Below are 18,464 nucleotides of genomic sequence, written 5' to 3'. Positions count from 1 at the left end.
TTATTAATAAATGCACGCTAAACTCATGATATTTCCAGCAGCCTCAGCTGTACTTTGTGTTTGGTGCTAATTAGCAAATGTTAGCATACTAAAATGCTAAAATTAGCATGCCAAGTTTAGCATGCTAGATCTTTTTATAGTTAGTACTGTCTGAAATATGGACATTATTTATATTATGTCAGCACTGTCGGTGTTGCTCGCTCTTGCTCAGAGCAACTTTAGCAGATGTCACACACACATTCATGTGTTAAACACTAATGTGCTGGTTAAACACTGAGCCAATGACAACGCCTCCTGTTACAGTGGGGATGGGAAACGCATTAGACCTACTATAAAAATAGCATTTATCATAATGACAGTGGAGAGCTGATAAATAATGGCACTCAAACAGCCATTCATCACATGTCTAATGATAGCACCCAAAGAACATCTCACTCAAGCACAACAGCATTTAATCTGTGACCTGGAGAGGTTGATGCTGCCTCAGAGGGGGCTCTGTGTTTTGCTGCAGAACTGTGTCATGTTGGGGGGGGGGACCTCCGGGTAAGAAGGTAATGAGGGTGAGCAGAGCCTGTCTTAGTTGTTCAGAAGAAATGCACTACAGTATGTGCAGCATGCACCGAGTACTCAGTACATCAAAGAGCACAAAGCTGGGGTCCCATTTCTAAGATCAGCAGGAAGAGCATAAATTAAAAATCACTTCGGAGGGATAAGGCCTGCGAATGTGTTTGCAGTTCGCAGCCTTTACAGCTCCGACCTGCGAGTCGCTCTGCAAACTTACAGGTTTGTTTTTCTTATTTGCATACTTGAGGAAAGATCTAAATAAACAAAATGAAAAGAAATACCAAGAGAAAATCAAAAGCATGTTAATCAGAAATAAATATTACATAATACTGATCAGTTATATTCTGTACAAAATGTCTCAGAAGGTCCATGTTCATGTCTGTCTTATTGCTACTGACATATTTGCACTAACCTTGATGTCTTAATGCCTGATGGATACATCAGGGGCGACGTGTTCAGTATCACGCTTAAGGATTCTTTGACATGCAGACTAAAGAAGCAGGGGATCAATCCACCAACCGTGGTAGATGACCCCCTCTTTCACTGTGCCACAACCGCTCAGAGAAAACCCCAGCAATCACGTGACCACCTATGAACAAGCACTATGTGACAGTGGGATGGAAAAACTCCCTTTTTGCAGGAAGAAACCGGGACGGAAGAAAGTAGAGAAAAAGAAAAAAGCAGCTTAAATCTGTAGCAGCATAACTAAGGGAGAGTTCAGGGTCACGTGATCCTGATCCAGCCCTAACTACAAGCTTTATCACAACAGGACTAATCAAAATCCTGATAATACTGAATAGTCCAGCCTTGAAGTACTTAATGCATGAGTAATACATTTTCAGCATTTATTACTCACTCTGAGACACTCTGAGATAGGATGCTTCTATTTTTAGAGATATTGCGCAGATTAAAGACAGCAGTCCTACATATGAGTGTAATATGCACATTGAAGGCCATAAAATGGCTCCAAGATACCTCACAGTGTTACCAGACACCAAGCTAATGCCAGAGTAAGCATCTGGTTAGACACCATGTTTCTGAGGTTTTTAGGGTCAGTTACAATAAGGAGTTTTATCTGAATATCAACTTTAAGTCTAGTGAAACTCAGTGAAAGCAGCTCCACTCCAAGGGTTCTTCACTAAGTAGTAGTATAATATTAACAAGCTTACTGTAGTGTGAAACTACTGTCAGAAGTATTACATTTATGTATGATTAACCAACACCTTACAGTTGTGTTCACACAAGGTCACAGAAAGGCAAGACGTTCATACCGCACAGTCAATCAAACAAACCACAGAGACCGCAGGCTCTGTCGGGCCAACAATAACAGGGACACACACTCATTTAATTTAAATTAAATACTCTTCCCCTGGAGCTGCCTTTAATCACACAGACTAATTACTTGGACTCTGCATGTGTGTTTGGGACCCTGATTCATTCACAGTTAACTTGTTCTTCTTGTAGCGGCTCACTCGCGTCGCTACTTTGAGACACATTTATGGCCTGTTTGTCAGTCTGTGGCTAAACTTTACGGGTGCTGCGACCTGTCGGTATGAAACGCTGAAAACAAGTTTGAGGCTACAGAAAACGACTTGTGTTGTGCTGAATTTTGACTTAACAACTTACATTCAAATTGAAGCAATTTTCATGGAAGGTAATTAATAAAAATTAAACCACACAAACTCCTTTTAACAATTTTATGGAGGTTTTTTTTTTCTTTTTTTTGGATCATTGTTTCCTTGGGAAGCAACTTAATTTGAACACACAGGAAGAGACTAAAGCCCAGCACGACAACAGGCTTAATACCCACCTTCATACCAGTGAGCAAGCTGAGCTTCTATCAACTTCTTCCAATTAAAAAGAAACACTCAAATCAGTCTTGGACAGACACTGGTAAGTACTCGTGTGGGCTGAGTTAAAACTGAGTTAACAAAAAGTTTGTCGTGGTGGTGACGGAGCACTGCGGCCCAGTTCCCTGGCAGACTTTAAAATTGCCTAATATCTATTAGATCAAGCTTATCCAGTTCCTCCTTAATTAAAGCTAAGAGGACTCAGTTTGGTGTTCATTTAATTCAGAAGCAGGAGTCTCGGGTTCTTTTGATCAAAATGGGGCGCAATAAAATGTGGCCTGTTTGAATTAAGCAGGGCTGAAAGGTGAAGCACACTCAGCTGCGGTCTGAATGGAGACTGTTGGCTGGTTAGTAGGTGGAAGTGAGGCATTGCACGGAGGGGTAGCTTTTTCATCCCATTACCCCTAACCCCTCCTCACTCCCCTCCTTTACTGATCCCCTTTAGACAAGCAAAGGCTGCGGCTGACATCCCACCACCCCCACCACTACCAGTACCACAACCCCTCTGCATAAAATGCTCTAACAAATCCTGCCAGGCTTCCACCCACCAGCAGCAGCTCACATCATCATCCACTCATCAGAAATTGAGAAAAGCTTCTCAGGAAAGACCAAAGGCTCAGTCACACCACAGGGAGGATGCACAGAGCCACAGCTAAGATTTTTTAACACTGAGTCCAACACTCCACAGGTTCCCCCACAAAGACCCACCAGCTTAAAAACTTAAAACTGACAATCGACAAGACTTGGAGAATTTTCTGAAGATTTTTTTTCTAAATTGTACCCTATCAGTCGCTTCAAAAGCTTCTTAACACTCAGCAATAATCCCTAAATCTCTGAATTGTATTTTTTATTCAAACATATATAAAATCTGATGTTAGAGCTTCAGAATAAAAAACTTTGCATTTTATGGAAATTATACAGATGATACATAATGTGTCAATTCCTGCTCTTTAGACACGTTGTTTGGCCTTTTATATTTACTTTAAACTAAACAATACTTTTTGCGTCTTCCTGTTTTCTGTCTATATTTCATCTGCTTTTGTCAAATGAAATCTAAACACATATTTTTGATTTTACTGCCAAACACACTTCTATGAGAAGGTCTAACATATTTGAGTGGATCCATTTATATGCACAATGCGGAAAAACATACTGGGCCACCTATATATTACGCTGCCAGGAGCTGCTTGGCCTTGGACACCCATGCCGTGAAGCTCCCAGTGCAGTCTTTGTGCTGATGTTAGTGCCAGGGGAGGTCTGGAGCTCTGCAGTTACTGTGTCAACAGAGCACTGGTGACTCAGAGACCCTGCTCTTTAACTGCAATTTGTTTTTGTTTCTAAATGCTTCCACTTTGTAGTGATACAACTTACAGCTGTAGTGAGCTCTTTAAAACAACTGATCAATATAATTCTGTGTCTGAAACATAAGATGGATTGTTCCTTACAAGCCTAAACTCCAAAACTGTGGAACAGCTTACCGTGCTCTTTTCACACCTTTGACTCTTTGACATCCGTTAAAAGCAGCTTAAACTCATCTGTTGAGAAATGCATTCTGGGTAGTGTTTGTGTGTCCGCTTTACTTTGGCGTGGGCTGGTTTTTAGCTATTTACCTCTGTTAAGGACTCTGTGACTGCTCTTTGTTTCAAAAAACACTATCAAAATAAACTTTATTTACTTACTAATTATTAGTCTGCTTGTCTGAACAGGTGACATGATAAGCTGTGATCATTTCATTGCAGTGCAGTGCAATGTTCTGTTGGGAAACCTTAGGTCCTGACATTCATGTGGTGGTTACTTTGACACGTACCGACCAGCTAATTATTACTGCAGACAAAACACACCCCCTCAGGGCAGCAGCAGCAGCAACCTCCACACTGCCAGATCTCAATCTGATCAATCAATCAATCCTTAATTATTCCAGACTCATACTCCATAGAAGCAAAACAAGTCACATAACACAAAAAGAAGAGAAGAACAAATTAAAAAATACACCTAAATCACTTTCCCATGAACAGACAATCACGCCAGTGTCTCCACAATGAACACTCACTGCATGTGATCCCAAACCTTATATCTGTTAAGCCCACAGTGATCTTGTTCTCAAAATTGTTAAGCCTGCAAATGTATACAGTAGATTTCTTAATAGAGCTTCAAATGTACTGACTCCTAGCATTTCACTTGCACTGAGAAATCTTGGTGTCTTTAATATTGACCTCATGGCGTCGAGCATCATCGAGCGGCGGCACAAGCCCAATTCTCTAAACTCCCACTAACCAACTGTAGCCATGCCCCAGCGACAAAAAGCAGGTGGTTTTAATGTTGTGGAATGATTTGTGTGCATTGAGCGACACTATCCGCTATCATCATACATTTGTATTGCTTGTCTTCGAAGTCAACACAGCTGAGGAAGTAACAGCCTGGAGAGAAAAGCAGGGAGAGCTTCTCTAATCAAGAGAAACATATTTGAACAACTGCAGCTCAAAGCCTTACAGACGGTGACAGGCGACAGAAGCAAATGTGCGCTTGGTTTTTGTATAGCCCTTCTCACCTCAAGTGCATTGTTGGGAAAAACAGCACAACTGAACACAAACAGCTCGTGCTTTAACAGAAAACCCACTTGCAGCTCTCGCACACGGGAGTGAACGGACGGCACGCTGAAAACTCCTACGCAGCAGATTTACTGCGATCTGTATCTGAGCAGTGTTAGAGCCATTACGTCAAACAGCAAAAATTACAGCGAGCATCATAACTACCCGTGAGCAAGTTTATTTATGTGATTTGACGTCGTTTCATTAAGAAAATACAAGATAAATAAATTGTTTTTATTGTTTTTCTGCAGAGCAATTGGGTTTAAATAGAAAGAGACCAGAGATCAGCTGTAATGATAACCACACCACAACAACACATTTCCTCCACCGCCCGTGAAGTCAATAATGAAAACTGCTTGTGTAGCTCAATGTCAACCCAAGGATTTCAATCCTGGGGAGTCGGAGTAAATCCCTTTCTTGATTTCTCCATTCCAGAGGAAAGCTGACTTGGCTGGAGAGAGGCCATCAGTACTCATTTGTGGAACCTGCCAGAGCATCCCCTGATGACACTTTTCTGCTGTTTCTGAAAACCCGAAACAAGAGGACAGCCCACAGATTTCCTTTCCTCTACAGCGAAGCGGCTTCAGAGTCACAGAAAAGAATTCGAGCTCCTCGAATCGGAACATTTACATATCAAAGAAAAACCAATGTCAGCGCAACAGTAAAGAGACATTAGCATGCAGAGACGTGACCAAGCAGGAGGCCGCTACTCAAACATACCAACAGCGAATGATGTTGGATCCTGAGCATCCAACAGCAAAGTAACAACTGTCATCCAACTGAGATGCTTTGAAGCAGGAGTCAGCAAAACAGAGCCGGTTTCTGTCTTTGATAGCTCTGCTTTAAAATAAAAAAACAAAAAAAACCTTTGCACACTGTGCCAGGTGAGGTATTTTTAGAAGACGATGTGGAAAACATTCAGTCCAGATCGGGAACTGTGCTAAAAGTAAAAAAGAAAAAAAAAACATCTAAGTGAACTCTAAAGATAGTTATTCATTCATTCAAATGCCACCAGACTGTGAAAGTGTAAACACACCACTTCAGCTAACTCAGGATGACACCATCTGTGTAGTTAGCTCCCCACCCTTCAGTCTGTCTTAATATAATTCAGTCAGCAATGAAACCTCTTAAAATTCTGCACTCCAGGGTTCACCACCTCTACCAGTCGCACTTCGTACCCTCGTGTCTAACGGTCCTGTGTTGACAGGTTGAACTGCAGAGCTGAAGCATATGAAACCAGGTCACTGTGAAATCTCGGCCTGGTTCAGTACTAAATGAGTGCAATGTAGCGTAAAGGTAACAGGCTGTTGAATAAACATAATCTGTCACGTTCACAGTGTGAGAAACGTCTTTTCTCGTAATGATTTCTGGACTCGGGTGGAGCTCTGGTGTTATCGTCACTGCACAGGAGACAAGAAAGTGCTCTGTGTGTTGTTGTTGTCAATGCTGTTGTTGTTGGAGAGCTGTGCTTCCCAGCCCTGATGCACCCCCACAGCATAGAGAGATAAACTTTCAAAGTTTTTCACACAGTTTAACTGTCGCTTATGTTGTTTTCGGACAAATTTGCATTTCATCCACCAGCTGTAGATTTAGACGGTTTACCATTTCACATTCACCTTTTTCAACCCTTTAACTATTACTTGTATCAATTTCAACAGCTACATTTATCCATCCATTTTCTTCTACTTATCCAATTCACGGTGGCAGTGGGCTTTTACTCCAGCTGTCATATGACTGGAGGCATGGTATGCCCTGAACAGGTCACTACCATATGCATTTGCTATAGCCCGGCCGATATCAGGTGTTTAAGACGGATAAGGATATTTGGTGAGCCAACATATCGGATCATTTTTCACATTTTTTATGTGGAGTTAGTTATGTGCTCCACTATTGTTCCTATAGCAAGTATGTCTGATAAGGACTCATTGTACTTGAGATTTATGTGTTGTTGTTTTTGTTTGTTTGTTTTCTTGGTGATTCACCAAAAGCTTTCTGCAACAGACTGAACTGCAAACTGTGTAATACATGAAGGAACAGTAGGTCTGGTGAAACTCTCCCGTAGCGGACAGGACTGGTGCAAACAAGTGGACACAAAGGCACAAGGAGGTTAGAGGGGTGGGGGTGGTGGGGGCAGCAGCAGACAGAGCCCACTCCGATTGTCTGCTGGGATCTCGAGGACAATGCAGGACAATGCTACGATATATGCAAGCACCGCAAGGCCTCGCCCCAGCAATGCGCCGGCCTTAATCCCAAACATGATTTCCCCTCCAAACACATAGATGATGTCATCCACCCGCCCCTCCACCCCATCTCACCCGCACCTTCACTCTGCACTACCTCACCACCTCTGGACCTTCAGCGCAACCAAGCGTGCAGCAGCGAGGCCCACGGGAGGATGTTTTGCTGCCAAGAAACATGCGGGCGGCAAGAAATCGGAGACCCTCTGAATGCATCTGTGTCACAAATCACAGCGCTTAAAGAGGACACTATCAAATGTCCATGTGCTTAAAACTCTCTGGTGCTTTCAAAACAAAGTGCCTCTGAAGTCCCACATGCACTTTAGCGTTCAAAAACACAGCGGTTGGAAACTTTATATCTGCAGTCCGGCGTCGGCCGACTCTCTTCGTGTCCTGTTAAAATGAAAGCAGCCGGCAGGACAGGTCAGTGTGTCCTCCAGCATTACAGGTCCACAGAGAGCCTTACATGCTTCACTGGAAAAACGGAGATGCGGACAGTTGCTCTTTAGAACTTTATGGGTCTCCCCTCCCCCCGATCTTTGCTCCACAAAAGAGGCCTTACCCCCTCATCCCCACCCACAAGGAATTTCTCAGGCATTGCTGGGTTCACCATGACAACTGTGTGCTTAACAAAGCATTTCTCTTAGGCATTCTTCCTTTCACAGGGGAGAGAGAGAAGGGGAGGAGGGGGGGACAACAGTCAAAGGAGGGAGGGAGAGGGAGGGAGAGGAAGGGGAGGACGGGGATAAAGAGGGAGGGTGGAGGAGCTCGAAATGATGGGAGGGAACAGTGGAGGTTGCAGGGGTGAGAGCCATAGACCCGGGCAGATAGGAGAAAAATGGGAAATAGTGACAGGCAAACAAAAAGAGGGAAAGAGAAACAGGATCAAGGTGATAGGTGATGTTAAAGGGATAAAAAAAAGAAAAGAAACAGTGCTACAAACATTCCACGCAAGCCTGCGAGTGTGACTAACGCTATCCAGGGAGGGAGGCAGGAAGAATGGAAGGAGTTAGGCGTTACAGATGACTCGAGCTTCGTAAGCAGTGACTTTGATTCCTGCGAATTGAGAGCAAGAGGAAAACCGAAATTTATCAAACATAAAGAGCACAGGCTCTACTAATTATATGACAGTGTGGAGAAAAGTAATCAGGCCGGTCCAGCTGTTGAGGCCCACACACACACACAGAAATATACCAGATATGTGCAGCTTGATGGGCTAGTGTAACAGAAGACAATCCCCTCGAGAAAGTCCAACCGCAGGCAGCTTAAAGGTTTAATAGATCCTAATGAAATTACACAGGCTGTGAATGAGTTGGCTGTTATATACATGGCACTTGGTGCAGCAGAGTCCCCACCATTAAAATTCCTGCCCTGTAGTTTTATCTGACAAAAATAAAAAAGCCAACATGGAATTCAAGCGTCTGGATATCTTATGTGCCAAATTATCTTTTGAGAAAAAAAGGCAAAATCTTGACTCATTTGAGCATATTTGTCGCCTGCCCCAGTTGGTCGGGCTTAATGCCAGCGACTTTGGCTCGAACACACATTTGACAGAGTAGCAGCTTAACCTTGCAGCATCCGCAGCCACTTCAGACTCACACTTGAAAGTTAAAAGGGTGTTCCATCCATACAGTGACCAGACAGAGACAATACCCGCTGTCCACCATGTAACTTGAGCGCCTGCACAACCCGCAGTGTGATGTGAGCTGAATCGCTCTGCCGTCTTTAGTGGTGGAGGCGTGTTTGTCTGTTAAATTTTAGCACTCATGCTTTCAAAGTGGGGGCACGGTGTTGGCTCGAAGTCAGAATATGATTAAAAGGGACAAAGTGTCCTGGTGCCACACTGGGGATGAGGTGGGTACTATGTTCTAGCAGTTCGCGGAGTATAAAGCTAAACCGTGCCAGTCACTTTAGAGTGCAACAAATATTCAGGCAAATGAGCGGACCTCACATTTAGCAGTGTGAGATAATGATTAGCTACACTTTCTATATGAAAATTAACAGGGCTTTACGGATGAGAGAAAAGCAGAGAAACAATCTCTGCAATCAAATGCAAACACCTATTTATGCAGGCTCACGCTTGCCTGGGAACAGTAGATGAGGCCCCGGGTATGTCAACACTAGTCTGACAGATCTAAGGATACAGATGCAGAATGCCTAATCCCATGGATGAAAACCTGTGTCTCATGCTGCAGTGTGATGGGAATTCTCTTCATAACACTGAAGCGACATGATATAAAACATGCAAGAAAAAAAAAAAAGTCTCCATTTTGTCAAATGCTGAGTTGCAAAACAACAGTTTCCTCAAAGCTGAAATCAAAAGACATAATCCTGATTCTGTGTTTCTGAGTCTATTTTCACCCACTCAGTATGAGACAGGCTCAAATACCTGCACACCACTCCTGTAAATCTGGTTCCTTCACTGGCTAACATAATTAAACTGTTATGATTACTAATTTATGCAAGTGCACACAGCCAGTAAGATCCCCAGGCTACGTGATTGTCAGATGTATTGTGAAGAACCTGCTTATTGGCTCTGAGTGATTGTAGTGCCAATTTGAATAGCAATGAGGGACTACTGTTGCTGCTGGATAACATGTATTTCCTCACTAATTATCTTACCCAAATCATAAAGAAATCCACGGGCATATCAAACCCACCTGAAGAAATCTTAGCAAGATAAAGTTTGATCATCTCTATGAAAGCAGATATTAGTCCGTCCCGGGTAATCATTTCTGAGGCAAGCTTTCCAATTCAACACTTTCTCCTTCTGTTTACTGTGCATGACCTCTTTGTACAGATACTGTTTAATTTTTGGCCACATCACTTTAAATGTGGTTTAGTTTCAACATTTATTCAACAACTTCCATCCTCTTCCGCTTATCCAGCTCAGAGTCGCGGGCAGGCTGGAGCCTATCCCAGCCGCCATAAAGCAAGAGGGGCGGGTACTCCCAGGACAGGTCGCCAGTCTGACGCAGGGGTAACACAGAGAGACAGAAAACCATTCATAATCACACCTATGGACAATTTAGAGTCATCAATTAACCTAACCCCACTAATTGCATGTCTTTGGACTGTGGGAGGAAGTGGGGTACCCGGAGAGAACCCACGCAAACACAGGGAGAACATGCAAACTCCACACAGAAAGGCAGGTGGTGGATTTGCTGCCTGGGCCTGCTTGCTGTGGGGAAACAGTGCTAATCACTGCATCAGAAGGCCAATATTATCGACTGATAGTGATTTATTACATATACATATATATACTGTACTGGCATGTATGTTGTCTGATATGAAAACATCTTTTTACAGAAACAGTAAGAAAATAAAGTTTAGGTGATTTCTAAACTGTGTATATCACATCACAGAATGGTGGTGCGGAGTCTTTGCTAAATGGTAAATGTACTAGTACTTACACAGCACTTTTCTACTTCTACTACAATTCTCACATTCACACAGACTCTATCCCATAAAGCAGGCACTAAACACACACTCACACTCTGATCGGGAGTAATTTGGAGTTCAGTATCTTAATCAAGGACACTTGGCCGTGCTGACTGGACGAGCCTGGGATCAAAGCCCTGACCATCCCACTGGCAGATGACCCGGTCTGAGCAACAGCCACTGCCCTTCTCATTGCGATACATTTCTAACTAGATTGTTAAACACTGCACATTTTTTCATTTAATAGTTGGGCTCCTTGAAACTCATTCAGTAAATAATTAACCTGCAAAGCACAACGGGGGATCGTCTAATGTTCTTCCACGAAAAAGCATTGAATCACACTGCTCAGTTTATATTTTTAAGAACTAGACCAAAAACTGTATGTGCAGTTTGCAACACTTTGTATACTTCATGTGGTTTTCCTAAATGCTTAACTGTGCAACAAGGAGGTCTTTTCAAACTTTTTGTTGTGCTGAACTACAGTACAAGTTAGGAATATTAGTCAGTATGGCAATATCAAAATCGACAAAATCCAACGATCACTTCAGCGGTTATTTATGACATTTAAGTCACAGACTGTTTTATATCTGAGATCACTCAACAACAATCCGAGTGGAAGTGATGTGAATAATATTTTGAAAAGATAAGCGACACTCAGTGCAACGGGTTATTTTACCAAACCTAACTTTGGGGGGGATGGTGTGGATTATTTAAAGGTTACCTTCTCAGAGATGGTGCATATGAAACACTTTAAACTTAAAGCAAAGTGTTGCCACATTTAAACTATTACATCTATTTCGGTGTGAAGAGCGGTACCCAGAAGTGATGTTAATCACAGTCCAACAACGTACAAAGGAGCCCATCAAAAATCGTCCATCATAAGGGGCCTCTTAAACAGTAGCATAAAGAGAAAGATAATGGGAAGACCTGGGAGGTCCCTGGAGGGGAAAGCCTTTGAAAATTGGGGTCAGCAGGATCTATAGAAGGAGCTCATATTTCTGCCCCATCTCCTCCTCCAGCAACTCCTGTCTAATGACTTTTCTGCTGGTTTACAGTACTGCTGTATTTTCCAACTTGTATTCACTGTACATACACACAAAAAACTCCTTCACCTCCCCTCTGTCCTCCAGCCTTCCTCTGTCTCCTTCTGTCTCCTGCAGGGGTGCTGACACATAAACCCCAGCAGGTGCTGGACGCACTGGGGGGACCACGGCCTCTAATTGGTCTTTGGTGGAGTCACAGCTGTTACCCCCAACCACAGCCTGGTATGAGCTCAAGCGCCTGCCCCTTAATCGACGGCTTACCATTGTTCTCCAGAGAGTGGAAGCTCAGCTCAAATCTATCAAAACGACTACCCACGCTAACCAGTCCGTGCAACACCCGTCAGCCAGCGAACGCACACTTCTACTGCCATCAAAGAAGACCAACACGAAGGTTTCTGCCAGCCTTAATCTGCTCTTTTCCTGTTAAATTGCTATTTTCATCCTTAACCTTCATGTCCAATCTCTTAATACTGTTCCCAGCTCCTTTCCCTCTCTCTTAGCTTGTGCCAAGGTCAAAGAGAAGGCAGATTTACAGCAGATCACACTGCGTCAAATAAGCTCCAACAGAGGGTAAAAACAACACCGTCACCACCCCTCCTTCCCATCACCACTCTCCACCCACACACAACCACACACTTTCTTTGGGTGCAATTTAGGTTCAATTTCATTAAAGGAGCAAATAAAACTCTGTAATTTGTGCTGACACGCAAAATGAACGGTGCAGGGGAGACAGACAGTTCAAGACATGCAGAGTAAGAAAAAGAGAACTGAAGAATGTCTGGAGCTCATTTTAGACCTGTGTGATATTTCCTTTCCTAATTCATGAACAGAAAAATCAGCAAATTTTGTCGATGTGAACTTTATGTGATTCAAAAGCATCATCAAACCAGAATTATCAGTTTTCACCATCCTGGCTGCTATTGAATGTAAGCATTTTCTGTCAGATTAGAACAAAAGAACAGGGCTTGACACACACATCAACTCTTCATTCAAACAACAACAACAACAACACACTAACAAACAAAATAAAGCTACAGATATGAACCATTATTGAATTATGCCTTTCATTGTATGACGGAGTGGGCATGACGGGCAATTATGGGACATGATCAGTCTGCCACTGGAGACTCTACTCACTCAGACAAACAGCTATTTATATCTTGACAATAGACTGAGCTAAACCAGGATTGTGTATATAACCAGGGGACTAAAATACATGTGTTAGAAGTCCCCCATTAAATCAGCCAAATTAAAAAATTAATAAAAAAGGAAATGGTTTAGTGCACTTTTATGACCCTGAGTGATTTTTCCTGTAAAGTGAATTACAAATATGCTTCAATGAATATTAATCCTCCTTCATGAATATTTCTATTACAGGAGAATCACGCTGGAATACTCAAGCCAAGAGAGACACACTTAAGCCGTCATCACTTCCATTACCCAGTGAAATGGAGAGAAAATGTAAATGAAGAGACACTACGCGTTAATAGAATCAGTAAGAATACACCCCTGTAAGCCTGCACTCCCATTACTGCACTTTTTTCATTCACTGGGTGGAGTGGAGGTGGATTACAGAGAGTTATCTAACAATCTCACCTGACACTGAGATCCTCATGGAGGCCTCCAGGGGCCGGTTGTTATCCAGGGCCTGGCTCAGCTGGATCTCTCCTGTGCTTTGGTTCAGGAGGACCAGGTTCAGCTCGTTTCCCACGTCAAAGCTGTAGTGCAGCTGATCGGAGACGTCTGGGTCGTACGCGGGGATGCGTCCGATCACTCCAGTGGGAAAACTGCTCGATTTGTCGGTCACATAGTTGTTAAAGATGATCTGGAAGTTTTTGAGGACTGGCACGTTGTCGTTCTTGTCCACAAGTTTGATGTGGACTGTGGCTCGGCTCACGAGAGGCGCAGAGGTGGCCTGGACCACAATGACGTACTCAGACCTCAACTCATAGTCCAGGTCTATTAAAGCAGTCAGCTCTCCGGAGAAGATATCCAGCTGAAACACCTCTGGGATGTTTCCCTCCACTATCTGATACATAATCTGTGCATTGCTGCCTTCATCTGGATCTGTGGCTGAGATATGTGCAACCACGAGGCCTATGGGGCTGTTTTCCTCCACCATAATGTCAAACTCGTCTTTCTCGAACACAGGAGGGTTGTCATTCACATCTAGGATTGTTACTTGAATGTTTACTGGTGTTTTCAGGGCAGGGATACCTTTATCTACTGCAAATGCCTGCAGGGTGTAAATGGGCACATTTTCTCTGTCAAGCCTGCGCAGAGTGCGAACAATGCCGGAGGTGGATTCAATTATAAAGTCTCCATCGCCATCCTCCCCACCCTGGAAGGTGTAGAAAACTCTGCCATTGAGGCCAGAGTCTCTGTCGGTGGCAGAAACCTGGACCACGCTGGTGAACACGGGCACGTCTTCCATAATCGCACCAACGTAGTGATCTCTGAGGAAACGGGGAGAGTTGTCGTTCACATCGTTCACAAGTATCTCCAGGTAGGTGGTGTCAGATTTCTGTGGGATGCCGTTATCCCGCGCAGTGATGGCCAGCGTATAGGAAACCTGGTCCTCGTAGTCCAGTTCCATCTGCGTGGTGACAGCTCCCGTGTCGGGGTCAATGTCAAACTGAGGGATGCTGTCATCCATGAAGTAGGTGATGCGCGCGTTCTCGCCCGTGTCCTCATCTGTGGCACTGATGACGACCACGGTGGTGCCCACGGGCTTGTCCTCATTAATGCTGACGGTGTAATGTGAGCTCTGAAACACAGGCCGGTGTGTGTTGGCGTCAGTGACGTTAACAAACACCTTGGTGGTGTCAAAGCGGGTGCCGTCGCTCGCCGTGACAGTGAGGACGTACTGGCGTTCCAGTTTGTAGTCCAGAGGCAAAGCCAGCGTAATGAGCCCACCCCCGCTCTGGCTCGTGATGGAGAATCTGTTGCGGGTGTTTCCACTTGCGATCTGATACGTCACCACACTGTTGATGTCCTGGTCCACAGCTGACACGGTCACCACGCTGGTCCCCACGGCCGCGTCTTCATTTAGTCTCATGTAATACGCCTTCTGCGTAAACTCTGGGTTGTTGTCGTTGACGTCCAGGATTGTCATGCTGATGCTGGCTGAAGATGACATGACGGGGTAGCCGTGATCACGTGCCTCCACTCCGAAGTTGTAAAAGTCCACGCTCTCCCTGTCCAGCTCGGCTGCGACTACAATCCACCCCGTGCTGTTATTGATGGAGAAAGGGAAGTTTGGCGTGGTTTCAGTGAGCCGATACTCCAGCCTGGAGTTTTCTCCAGAGTCTGCATCGACAGCCTGGATGTGGATGATAGAGTAACCCAGCGGCACATTTTCCAGCACGGTGGCCTGGAATGGCGTGCTGACAAAAATGGGGGCGTTGTCGTTAACATCCAGCACCTGCACCGTAACCAGGCCGCTGATGTTGGACAGAGGTGGGCGTCCCCCATCCTGAGCTCTGATTCTCAGCGTGTATTCTTTGTTTGCCTCATAATCCAGGTGGCTCACCAGGTCCATTTTACCTGTCTGAGCATCGATATAAAACTGCCCACGGGTGTTTCCGCTCATGATGCTGAAGTGAACGACAGCGTTGCTCCCTCTGTCCTGATCTGTTGCGGTGACCTGCAGGATCTCTGTGTTAGGGGTCATGTCCTCTGGCACCTGGACCACGTAGCGCTTTTCACTGAACTGAGGAGCGTTATCGTTATCATCCTCTACCACAATGTGAACAGTAGCTGTGGCGCTGCGGGGCCCGGGGTCACGACCTTGGTCATTCGCCTCAACTAACAGCATATAGGCTTCCACCTCTTCTCTGTCCACCAGCCCCTTAGTGCGAATTACGCCAGACCTGGAATCAATCTCAAACACATCATTGGACCCATTATTGTTGAGGATGTTATAAAGGATGTTCCCATTAATGGGGGCATCTCCATCTGTAGCCCTCACTGTTAACACCTCATAGCCTATTTCTAAGTTCTCCCTGATACTTTCCTTATAGTCCTGTTGCTCAAACACAGGGCTGTGATCGTTAGTGTCACTGACTGTGATAGTGAGTGTGGCCATGGCTGTGCGCCGGGGTGTGCCGTGGTCCACTGCGGTCACACGAAACACATGGGTGTCTTTTGTTTCCCGGTCCAGCACTTCTACTGTAGACACAGCACCGCTGGATGGGTCCACAGCAAAAAGATGGTTCGAGCGGCTGTCAAAGAGAGCTTCAATAAAATACTCCAGCCTGCCTGCCTCGCCTTCATCCACATCCACTGCTTTCAAAACAACAACAGGAGTCCCGGCAGGCTTATTCTCTGCCACAGACACTTGATACATTGGTGGCTGAAACTGGGGGCTGCTGTTGATGCTTCTTCTACTCCTCCTGCTTAAAATCCCTGAATCAGACTGAGCTGCCCTTTGTAACAGCTTCTCTATGTGGCCCTGCCTAAAGGGGCCCTCTCCCACACGCCAGTGGATGGAGATGGGGCTGACTTGAACATTCAGCCCACTCCCTGTGAGTACATCACAGAGGACGTCCAGCTCCAGGAGAGTGTCCTGCCTCCAGCACAGCTTCTCAGACACAAACAAGTTCCCTTCGGAGAAATAAAACTCACGGCTGTTGGTGACTTTGCAGCGGATTGGAGGGCCAGGCAGTAGACCTCCCACTGGGAATAGAGCAGAATCTGCTCGGTGGCACTCTAAGCTGTGATGGCTGTGGGTACTGAACAAAGTGAGGATCTCCATGTCCCACTGAGGTTTTCTTTTACGCGTGTTTGAACAGTTCCTACCGTGTACATGCACCTGGTACTGGCTGGTGAGGAGGTGCCTGTAGCCGGAGTCCGCGCAGTCCTCCACGGTGTACAAGGTGAAGGGGTTTGAGCGCAGCGAGGGGCACTTTATGGAGCCCGAAACAAACACGATGCCCGCTGCCGCGTCAGTCTCCAGGAACCCCTCGGTGAATTTTGGAGCCAGCACCTGATCCAGGGTGCACCGCGCGCCCCGCTCCGCGCCGGCCACCACCGCGCTCGCTCCGGCATCCTCACCGATGTGAACAACGTAACAGCGGATCAGTGCGACCAGTTTACAACAGCAGAGTAACAGCAACAAATCCCATTTAACGAAGTGCATCGCTCCTCAGTTTGTGCGCCCGAGTGGCGAATTCTGCGGCTCCTAATTTCTTTAAACTTTCCACCTGTAAGTTTCCCTTTGTTGAATAAGAGCCATGCTCTCAGCGGGCGCACTCCTCTCCGCTCACTCCGGCTGATGTTTTTAAGAGGTTAACCCGCAGTAACCTTGGCCGGAGCTGCTCTCACATCCACACAAACGCACACACACACACTCACACACGCCGGCTACAGCAGCAGCAGCAAAACCTCCGCTCCGTCCGCGCAACTCCGCTTCAATGAGAAAAATGGCTCCTGCTCCCCCCCAGTGTCTCCAGGCTCCTCATTATAATAAACCTGTGTGTGTATGTGTGTGTGTGTGTGTGTGTGTGTGTGTGTGTGTGTGTGAGAGAGAGAGAGAGAGAGAGAGAGAGAGAGAGAGAGAGAGAGAGAGAGGCTCTACAGGGGTCTGAGGACTTGACAGAAAGCCTGCCACTGGAGATAAATGGAAACTTCCCATAAGCGTCATTAATTAACGCAGAACAACAGCAGCAATTCAGAGTCGGATTAAGGAGTTCATTAGACAACATTCAGTTCATTAGTATAGTATTAATGCTGCACTCACTAATAACGACTAAGAAGAACCGTTTTGATCACCACCACTCACCTCCGGAATGGTTTGGCTCATTAACCGGTCGGAATTCCTTAAATTGTGGGTTTTGGCTGACCTTGTTTCAACCTAAGATAAGTTGCATTCTCGGGCTCATGTTAAAAAGAGGAGGATTACATTTCAGCTACATTCAAGTCCTCTTTGTTTAGCGGGTGTTTTCTTCAGATCCACTAATTCCCGTGCTTTGTTTTCCCGAAGGCTTCATTCACCTGCTCTTACTTAAAGAGCAATAAAAGCAACATCCGAGTACCAGTAGACACACCCGAATCACAAGAGGCATTCGTGCAGATAGGCTCCAGAAGTTAGGAACTTTTCAATTTACTCAAATATTCAGAGTAACACATATTAATCTAAAGCGATGATAACACAATTCAGTTTGGGTGCGGAGCAGCAAGGCGCAACTTTGGACTGAAACTCGGCGCTTCGCTGATATTCTGAGTGCGCCTGACACCTGCTGGGCAAACTGCAGCCACACAGCAAAGAGAGGATCCTCCTGCAAGCTCGCTCAAAACTGCTCATGTTCATGTCTGCTTGTTGCTTCGGTGAATGAACATGTAAAAAATAAATAAATCCGTTTTGACACAGCAGCATAAATAATGAAATGACAGCATGAGGGGAAGTGTCTCAGCACAAGTTCCATGCAGTTGTCAGTGCTGAGTTTCTAAGACCCTTTTGGACTTTTTGTAGACGAACAGCAACGAAAATAGTTTTTATAAAAGATGGCACACTAAATCTGGCCAATTCCATAATCTAAAGATTATGCCTGTTTCAGCTCCGAAGGGAACGGCACCATCACACTTTAGTGTCTGTTGACCAGTTGCCCTGACATCTCATGTGGTGAAGCCTTGGTTTCGTATCTCTCTGCAATTTGCATACCAACCAAATCTGACAGCGGATGATGCAGAGCTCACTCCCAGAAGTGAATGTCCTGCGAGGACCAAGCTCTCCTACAGCCC

At 45.1% G+C, this 18,464-nt stretch overlaps 1 protein-coding gene across 3 annotated transcripts in view; it reads right to left on the bottom strand.

Annotated features, from left to right (window-relative positions):
- celsr2 (cadherin, EGF LAG seven-pass G-type receptor 2) overlaps positions 1–17,081 on the bottom strand; it is a 69,300-nt gene extending 52,219 nt beyond the window's left edge. For all 3 annotated transcript variants that reach the window (XM_063474108.1, XM_063474109.1, XM_063474110.1), the window contains exon 1: positions 13,320–17,081. In XM_063474108.1, the coding sequence (XP_063330178.1) occupies positions 13,320–16,863 (3,544 nt within the window). In that variant the 5' untranslated portion in view covers positions 16,864–17,081. The remainder of the gene's footprint in view (positions 1–13,319) is intronic.
- Between the last annotated feature and the right edge of the window lie 1,383 nt (positions 17,082–18,464).

This window comes from Pelmatolapia mariae, linkage group LG5 (genome assembly GCF_036321145.2).
Source record: "Pelmatolapia mariae isolate MD_Pm_ZW linkage group LG5, Pm_UMD_F_2, whole genome shotgun sequence".
In the NCBI taxonomy this organism is placed as follows: Eukaryota; Metazoa; Chordata; class Actinopteri; order Cichliformes; family Cichlidae; genus Pelmatolapia; species Pelmatolapia mariae.
Note: the sequence above shows the minus strand (reverse complement) of the source record. Positions and strands in the feature narration are given on the sequence as shown.